Source organism: Bidens hawaiensis, unplaced genomic scaffold (assembly GCF_021521415.1).
Source record: "Bidens hawaiensis isolate Kalapana, Puna unplaced genomic scaffold, B.hawaiensis_p1.1 tig00034444_1, whole genome shotgun sequence".
Classification (NCBI taxonomy): domain Eukaryota; kingdom Viridiplantae; phylum Streptophyta; class Magnoliopsida; order Asterales; family Asteraceae; genus Bidens; species Bidens hawaiensis.
Window position 1 is genome coordinate 8,105 of NW_027495955.1, and position 9,952 is coordinate 18,056.

Sequence of the window (9,952 nt, forward strand, 5' to 3'; positions counted from 1 at the left end):
GAGGAAACTGAACAATAACCTATCTACAACCGCGCGTCGAACGGTTAAACTTTGCAACACTGGTGACGGCATTCACATTACATGAAGTCGTTGCGTGGGAAGGCTGTCCCACCCGCACGAACCCAAAAACGTGACAAACCTTCACGCAGGTCAGTCATTGGTAAACATTGGCTATCCCACTAAATGAAAGTGCCGGTCTTAACCGCACAAATCATGAAAGGAAACCAAACCTATTGACAACCGTGCGTTGAACGGTTAATCTAAACTTAAAAAAGGATGAGAAAAACCTACACGCAGGTCAGATATGGGTAAAGTTTTGCCATCCTGCTAAGTGCAAGTGACGGTTCTACCCGCACAATCACGAAAGAGGAAGCAAGACTTCCTGTTATCAACCACGTTCAAAGGTTAACTTATCCTCAAAAGATGAGGAAAACCTACACGCAGGTCAGATATAGGTTTAAAGTTAAACCATCCTACTAAGTGCAAGTGACGGTCCTATCCGCATAGCCCAGTTGGACCCGCAACACACACCTTAAACAGGGACGTCTGCGCAGAGACCAACTGGATCCGCAGGACCAACCATGCTCAGAGACGTGACGTCCTTACGCGCAGTACGCAAGCTGGTCCCGCAGGAAATGCCTCCCAATGGTGAAGGACTCCGCCTGTCCCCGCAGCCTCGGATACAAGCCATTAGGGAAGGCCACCCGCGCAGCATGGCTACACGCACAAGGCACTTAGCTCTCGACCATTCAGTGTCACCTGAAGGAATGAGCAAAGCCGAGAGCAATCCCGCACAGAGGCGGGAGGGGGAATACTCCCGCCCAAATAAGCCAGTCTGTATACTGAAGGATCTTTTACTGTACCTGACGAGGTATGGGCGAAAGATCTGATCAGGGATACGACAGCTCACTGATACAGTATGGCGAGCAGCATGCTCCTATACTGTGTCACTATTAGCCGCTGCCTACTCACCAACTACTGTCATACCACGTACGTAGCCGGCAGTTGGTGGAAAGGGAATAGTATACAGCAGGCCTGGTCACTATCAGCCGCTGCCTACCCACCAACTACCAGCAGGGCACGTGCGTAGGCTACTGTTGATGAACAGGAACACTGTTGCAGCCGGCCATACCTCCTTGGAAACCTACCTTCGGCTATAAATACCCCAAATGGTATGATCATCTAAACACATTACATTATCTTATATCATCATAATATACCTGATATCTGCTCTAGCAATCTCTTAATATACTTTTATATTTAAAGAGCAATCTAGTCTGATTCTCACGCCGGAGGGTGGTCACAAGGAGGAACCCCCCCCCCCTCCTCAGTGACGAGCTCACGGTGTCTGTTTTGCAGGTTATCAGAAGAACCATCTTCCAAGGGTCTAACCCCTCGTGGGAAACAGCTATCCAACCCCCAGGTTACCAGTAATCTGTCAGGGGTCCGGTTAGTGTTTCTTCAGAATCCTTCCCCAAGTACATTTGTGAGTTGTGTGGAAGTGCAAACATGAGTGGGACTTTGGTGAAGAATTAATGTACTAAAAAAACGCTATTTGTAATGCACTTAATTTACAGTGGAAAAAACGTTGTTTTTATTGAACAGTCCCTCATATGAATATAGGTCTTCCTAGAGGCTAGAACACAAAAGTACACATGAGATCTACACAATTGAATTTTACATATGATAGATACGTGTCACCATTTGAACCATCCTTTGTAAAATCATATATATATATTTTTTCTCTAGTAATTTTCTCTTGTTTTTATTTTCGTTTTCTTGGGAGTCAATGATGAAAGGGGCAACGCTAAATTAAACACGTAAAAAAATGACAAAACAAAATATAGTGAGAATCAACATTTTATTCCTAGTCATATAGAACCAATTTGGAAGTTAGAACAGTTACAATAAAATAAAAGATAAACGGGCAATATGTTGTTCTAAAATAATATCATACAAAGCAAATAATAAATCTCAATAATTAAATCATGCATATGATGTATAAAAGCATTCATATTCAATCCATTAAATTAAGTAGTGTTTTTTTAGTGTAATTTTGGATTTGAAGATAGAGAAATGGATGAGAATGCTCTTAGTTTTCTCGTTATGCAAGTTATTAACCCTAATCCCGCTTTATAAATATCCTAATCATGTAATTGTAATGTTGTCTGAGCTAATAAAGAAAAAACCTTAATTACAGTCGTGGATATAGGTCACCTTGACCAAGCCATGTTAATTCGCAATGTTCTTTATTTTCGTTGTGTGTTTAAATTGTTTGTGTTAGTGTGTTGTTCGCTTTCACATTGCCACTTTATTCCTAATATGTTGAACCGTACACGTGTAGAGTTTGTAGAAAACCATTCGCGTATAAAAATAAAACACTTTTAATAAAGTGATTACAATACAAGGAATCAAACCTATCTAGGAAAGCAAGTAAATTACAATACGAATTACACCGGAAAAATCAAAATTACAATACAATTGAAATAAAATAATGCAAGAAAGGTGTAGAAGAAGAATGGTTTCGTAGTCTTTGTGGCCGAGGATCGTGTTTTACACGAGGACCTTAAAACAAATTCCGGGTCTCTCCCCGTTTTGTTTCCCAGAGTACACGGCCTACGCAATATGTACTGCCAGGGAGGGCTCTAGCACCCGAATAGTACCTTAAAGAAAATGATGAAGATGATCAAGAATGTTGGAATTTTTTAAGGAGAAAGTTGGAGAAAACACAAGAGAGAATGTGTTAATTTTGTGTTTTTTTGTGTCTACAACCAAGGAGCTCCCTTGGTATTTATACTAGTAGAAAGTTGAAACCATTCAACCATCATTAACCAAAACTTTAATTTTTTGACCAAATTAAAGGAACCATTAACTAAAACTTTAATTTTTTTGACCAAATTAAAAGACATTTTAATGGCTTTGACTAATTGACTAACAACCTTGAATAAAATAATTCAAAGTTTAAACATATATATTTTTTTTTCATAAAAATTTTCCAACAATCCCCCACATGTGAAAACAAAACTTATTCATTTCTACATATTTTCCAACATCCCCCACATGCGAAAACAAAACTCATTCATTTTCACATTGAGATCAATCCATACATGCAAGTTTCTTATATTCAATTCAACGATTGAGCATTGCAGGATAGGTAGGTGTTACCCTTTGAACCTTCCTTTGTGAAGCATACTTAGTCTCCTAGCGATGTGTAGACATGATGTCTTTGAACATACCCCCATTTATGTAGACGACAATACATTTCACACAACACTCTCCCTGGTTTGGTCAACCCCTCACTGTCGTGTCCTATTATGGTCCTAGAACACTAGCCTGGTTTTGCGAGAGCTCTAGGATTTTTGCCTCAAAATCCATTCGAACCGACCCTAGTTCTCTCTCACATAGGTGATTCTCGTTCGAATCATTAAAAGCAATAGGTTGTTGATTTCCACAAATCATTAACCTTTATTATGCTTATTCTTACAACATGTGTCATTAATTGGAATGGACTAGGACGCGTGCGCACGCAACGCCCTTTAGTTTGGTTTGGGGTACTCCCCCACAGTGACCACCCTTGGTTTCATGATTAAGTTGTCCTATTGAACCTAGATCTTGGGATCTCCAGTCAACTAGGTTAGGTTTCCCTCATGTCCCCTTTTCCCATGGGCTTTAGTCCCATTCCTTTTGACGACTTGTTAACTAACTCGTTGCTTAAGCCTTTTGTTAACGGGTCTGCAATGTTATCTTTTGACTTCACATAGTCAACGTGATAACACCCGTTGTGAGTAGTTGTCGTACCGTGTTATGTCTACGTCGAATATGCCTTGATTTGCCGTTGTACATCACGCTATGAGCTCTACCAATCGCTGATTGACTGTCACAATGTATGCAAATAGCCAACAAAAGCTTTGGCCATATTGGAATATCTTCCATAAATTGACGTAGCCATTCCGCCTCTTCACCACATTTATCCAAGGCGATAAACTCCGATTCCATCGTGGATCTCGCTATAACAGTTTGCTTAGAAGACTTCCAAGCAATAGCTGCACCACCAAGTGTGAATACATATCCACTTGTTGATTTAGAATCTTTTATATCCGAAATCCAATTTGCATCACTGTATCATTCGATCACAGCTGGATCTCGATTATAATGGAGTCCATGGTCTCTTGTGTATCTTAAGTACCTTAGAACCCGTGTTATACTTTTCCAATGTTCCACGCTCGGATTACTAGTATATCTACTTAGCCTACTCACGGCATAAGCTAGATCGGGTCGAGTACATGTCATAAGATACATTAGACTACCAATATTTCTTGAGTACTCTAACTGAGCAACACTCTCGCCTCTATTTTTAGATAGATGGTGGGTCGTATCAATTGGAGTTGACGCTACACGCGTGTCATCCTTATTGAATTTCTCAAGAATTTTATCCACATAGTGAGATTGACTCAAGATAAGACCATTTTGGGTTCTAGTAATTTGAACCCCAAGAATCACGTCCGCGAGACCCAAGTCTTTCATGTCAAACCTCGCTTTCAACATATCTTTTGTAGATTTAATCATAGTATCATTACTCCCAATGATAAGCATATCATCTACATAAAGACATAAAATCACATAACCTCCTGGCGTGTCCTTCACATAGACACATTTGTCACACTCGTTTATTTTGAAACCATTGTCAAGCATGACATGATCAAACTTTAAGTGCCATTGTTTTGGAGCTTGCTTTAAACCATATAATGATTTGACTACTTTACATACTTTGCTCTCTTTCCCTGGGGCGGAGAAACCCTCGGGTTGCTCCATGTAAATCTCTTTATCTAAATCGCCATTTAGAAATGCGGTTTTTACATCCATTTGGTGAATTTCCAAATTTCGTAAGGCCGCGATTGCAAGAACCAACCTTATTGAGGTTATTCGCGTGACCGGCGAGTAAGTATCAAAATAGTCTAGACCTTCTTTTTTTCTATACCCTTTGATCACTAACCTTGCCTTGTATTTATCAATACTTCCATCGGCTTTCATCTTCCTTTTGAATATCCAATGATATCCAAGGGGTTTACAACCCAGCGGAAGATCTACTAACTCCCAAGTATGATTTTACAATATAGAATCTATCTCGTTCTTAATTGCTTCTTTCCATTGAGGTGATTCCGCGGAGGTAACCGCCTCGCGGTAGGTATTGGGCTCACCCTCAACCATGTAGCTCACGAAATCAGGACCAAAGGATTTTTATATCCCTGGTCTTTTGCTTCGTCTAAGCTCACCTTCCTCAATTTCGGGTCGTTCATGTCTCTTATCATGAACAGTATCATCAATCGCTCTTGATGTACTTGCTTCATCAACCACTCTTGATGAACTCACATGTGTTTTCCTTAAACAGGGAAACACATTTTAGAAAAAATCGTTGGTCCTCCACTCAACAATAGTGCCTTCATGTACATTGGGATTCTTGGACTCATGTATAAGAAACCTATGCACATTACTATGGTGTGCATATCCAATGAATATACAATCTATGGTTTTAGGTCCTATCATTAGTGCCTTTGGTGGCGGAACCGTCACCTTGGCAAGGCACCCCCACACTCGAATGTATTTGTATGAAGGTTTTTTACCCTTCCATAACTCATACGGAGTCACGTCCGTTTTCTTGCGGGGTATCTTATTCAAGATATAATTGGCCGAGAGAACAGCCTCCCTCCACAAGTCATAGCTCATGCCCGAGCTAATCAACATGGCATTCATCATCTCTTTTAATGTACGGTTCTTTCGTTCCGCAATGCCATTTGATTGTTGAGAATAAGGTGGGGTACACTCATGTATTATGCCACTTTTTGCGCATATTTCCGCAAATGGTGAAACATATTCACCACCCCTATCACTTCGCAAAGTTTTTATTCTCCGTTTTTGTTGATTTTCAACCTCATCTTTATACAAGATAAATTTGTCTATTGCTTCATCCTTACTTTTAAGTAAGTATACATAGCAATACCGAGTACTATCATCAATGAACGTGATGAAATACTTATTTCCACCTCTTGTGGGAGTGGCTTTTAAATCGCACACATTGGTGTGGATTAAATCAAGGGGTTCGGTTATTCGTTGAACCGATTTGAAAGGCTTTCTTGTTAGTTTGGATTCAACACATGTTTCGCATTTATATTTTAAATAGATTTTAAAACATGGAATGCTATTTAATTTAATTAAACATCAAATTGAATTAAAATTTACATGTCCTAGTTTACCATGCCAAACACAAGAATTAGAATTTGACGACTCAATCATGTAAATAGAAGTTGCAATTTTATTCATAGAATTTTTGACAACAATTGCATTCAATTTGAACATAGCATTGTCGGCATAACCCTTGCCGACAAACATTCCATTTTTCAATAAAATAAATTTATCCGATTCAATCACCAAGCGAAATCCGTGCTTGTTGAGCATCCATCCCGAGACAAGATTGTTGCGAATCTCGGGAACATAGAGAACTTTGGTCAACGTGAGCTCCTTGTCAGAAGTCCACTTCAAGACCACATCACCTTCCCCTATGATGTCCGCAGTCACTTTATTCCCCATGTAAAGTTTATGGTTACCCGCCGCCTCTTTGAAATTCTTAAAGAGTTGTTTGTCGTCGCAAACATGGCGGGTTGCGCTGGTGTCAACGTACCACCCTTTGGGAGCGTCTCCCACAATGTTGACTTCCTCGATGAAAGCCGCTTCCTCGGTAATCATCGCCACGAGAGGAGTGCCATCCTCGTCCACCAAATGCGCGCGCTCGCGCTTCGGTTTCTTGCACTGATTCGCCTGGTGCCCCATCTCGTTACAGTTGTAACATGGTCCTTGGAAAGGTGGAGGCTTCTTTTTCACAGCCCCTTTCTTCACGCCAAGGTCCACTTTCGCTTTCCCTTTGTTACCTTTGCCTTTGCCCTTGTTGCCCACTTTGGAGGATTGACCGTACTCGACTAAGTTAGCCTTGGCGAAAACTGTTACACCCCAACCTAAGGCAGAAATGCCGAGGCGTGATCCGATTGCTCACAACTCGAAGATACTATCATAAATATAAATGACAATATCTAATTAATTATTTTGTTCAAATAATACACACAATAAACAAATACAATCAAACAATTCAAGTAAATAAATACAAGTCTAAATCCATGTATGTCTTTATTATAATCCTAAGGTCTTTCTAAGTGTCCATACTTCAACTCAGGCAACCTGCATATGGATAGAAAATGGAGTTTTGTCAACAAACATGTTGAGTGAGATGATCACCAATTTTGACACAACAAATAGTTATATAATAAATAAATAATAAATGATAAGTGTTAAATGCGCAAACCAATCTATGTGGTAATAATCAATCAAACCTTAACAAACCAAAACCAAGTTGTACTCGTGTGCCAATGAATCATTGCCAAGCAAATCGGGCATTGTTTACAATGACTAGTTTGTCGGTTTACCTTCGCCAAGCGAATCAGGCTCTAGTTACTAAGACGGTCGTATGATCATACTAATGAGAACCCTCTAAAAGGGGATATGTTGGACCTCTCCGAAACGTTATCAAGTAAACAATTAAACATGTAGCAATTAGCAAATATCATTCAACTGATATTCACACAATAATTATGCTTGCGATTTTGAGTATATATATAGAATAGAAAATATAAGTAAGTACGCATATGTCCCAAAACATTAGAAAACAGTGTATAAAAAGGGGAATGATCAAACTCACCTTAGATGGAAGGCAAGTGATTAATAAATACGATAAACGAGTAAGGTTTAAGCGAGTCATCCAATAACACGTCAAACGAGATAACGAATCAGAACCTGAAACTTTGTGACATGAAACTATAAATAAAAAAAACTTAATGCCATTGGAATCAATCCAAAGAGACGAATAGAACTCTAGTTATGTTGAATTAAACGTTTAAGCGAGCTGGTACTGACCAGAATCCGAACAGCGAGTTGGAAGTCGGGTTTTGAGCAGTAGCCTTAAAATTAAGTTTTGAAAATAAAAGTCTTCTGGACCGAATGTTGAATCCGATCAGAAGCATGAGAAAACGCAAAGTCAAACTTGTTGACTGTTTTGCCCTTTAGCGGGTTTTAAGCGAATTGACCAGTCAACACCCTTCAATCACCGAAATTTATTGAAGGTTATTGACTAGGGAATATGTATGAACAATTTTACAGTTTACAACTTACCCGGAAAGTGAAAGGAATAATGAGAAACGGAAGTCAAAGGTCCTTGAGTTTGCAAAGTCAACGAACAAGTCTTGAATCTTTAACGAATATGCAAAAACCGAAAGGTTAGAGAATGAACAGAGGTAAGGGAAGGCTGGAGGATGCTCCTTAGGGTTTTATTAAAGTTTACAGCAGATGGTTATGTCTTGTTTATATAGAAAAACATAAAACGAACTAATTATGGGATTTCGGCCCGTTTAGGTAAGTAAATCATACTTTTATGAATAAATCACTGAATATAATCAAAAGATTTGATCTTGGATGGTAGGAAACGAACTTAGACTTATGTTTCAGTTATTAGATGATTACTTGGTCCTTAACTTACTCAAACATGCTTAAAATAAACGATTTTGTACCTTAAACGAGCTAACGAACGAAATCGGTTTAGGTCTGCTGTACATGGGCTCCCCCGTGCTGTGCGGCCACCTAGGTGGTGTCCAACGCGCGGCGCTCCGGTGGGAGGTGGTGGCACGTTTCACAAAATGACAGTTTTGGTCCATATAGTTTAGTTTTTGGTTATTAAATGAACTTTTTTAATGATTTGAACATGATTTAAAGTACAAGGGTTTAAAGTGAATTATTAGAAACTTAATTACTTTTAAATATTTGATTTTGATTAATATTAAAGATCTAAAAATGTTTCGGGTCGGGTTATACGTAAACGAATACGAGTTTGAAAATCCGAAATATTACAGAAACATCCACTAGGCTATCTTTTTGAGCTCTCTTATTGTCTTCTTCTATCCGAAGTCAAACAATAAGATCATCAATGGTCATCTCATTTCCTTTGTGTTTAAGATAATTCTTAAACTCAACCCAACTAGGAGGTAATTTTTCAATCATCGCTGCCACTTGAAATGTCTCACTAAGTGTCATTCCCTCAGTAAAGATGTCGTGAAGTATAACTTGCAACTCTTGGACTTGACTAATTACAGTCTTAGAGTCAGCCATTTTATAGTCCAAGAAACGGGCGACAACAAATTTCTTTGTTCCCGCATCCTCCGTTTTGTACTTTTTGTCTAAAGACTCCCATAAGGCAGACTTTCTTGAAGAGTCCACGTTATACAACACGTCAACTAAACCGTTTAACACATAGTTTCGACATAAGAATTCCGAATGCTTCCACGCATCTACCGCACTCAAAGTTTGAGCGTCGGTCTCCCCCTCCGCGTTAGTGGCTAGGGGAGCGGATTCTATCAAGAACCTCGCAAGGTTCAAGGTGGTCAAATAGAAGAACATCTTCTGTTGCCACCGTTTAAAGTGCAAACCCGAGAACTTCTCGGGTTTTTCAGCGTGATTAGCCATGGTAGTCGCTCCTACCATAACGGACAAAGGCGTACCGGTAACCTTGCTCGATGACGGTGATGCCATTTTTTCTGAAAAATAAACTATGCTAAGTTAGTTTTTCGAAAATATTAATAGTGGTCGCTCCTACTAAATTAAAGTTACGCAAAATTTTTTAATCCGAACTCTCGAATTAACCCACCGAAGGTGTTCTAAGTCCAACTTTGAAGGGACCAAACAATGGGTTTTTCCAAGAGTTTAGCGTTAAAAAATCCGAATTGTAACCGGTTTCCGTTTCTACAAAGTCGCTCCTTTGAATATAAACGAAAAAAAATGTTTTTTTAAAAACACAACCGCGTGAAACAAAACTAGTTTGAGTCACACGAGAATGTTTTGAATACACGAATGGTTATTT

General features: G+C 39.3%; 1 protein-coding gene across 1 annotated transcript; it reads right to left on the minus strand.

Moving 5' to 3' along the window:
• Positions 1-9,003: 9,003 nt before the first annotated feature.
• On the minus strand, positions 9,004-9,624 carry LOC143586178 (uncharacterized). The gene has a single exon (XM_077067780.1). It carries the CDS (start codon positions 9,622-9,624, stop codon positions 9,004-9,006), a length of 621 nt encoding a protein of 206 aa, XP_076923895.1.
• Positions 9,625-9,952: the final 328 nt, after the last annotated feature.

Bases quoted from the DNA above. Each gene is read 5' to 3' on its own strand.
- LOC143586178 (XM_077067780.1), bottom strand. From the start codon at position 9,624: ATGGCATCACCGTCATCGAGCAAGGTTACCGGTACGCCTTTGTCCGTT.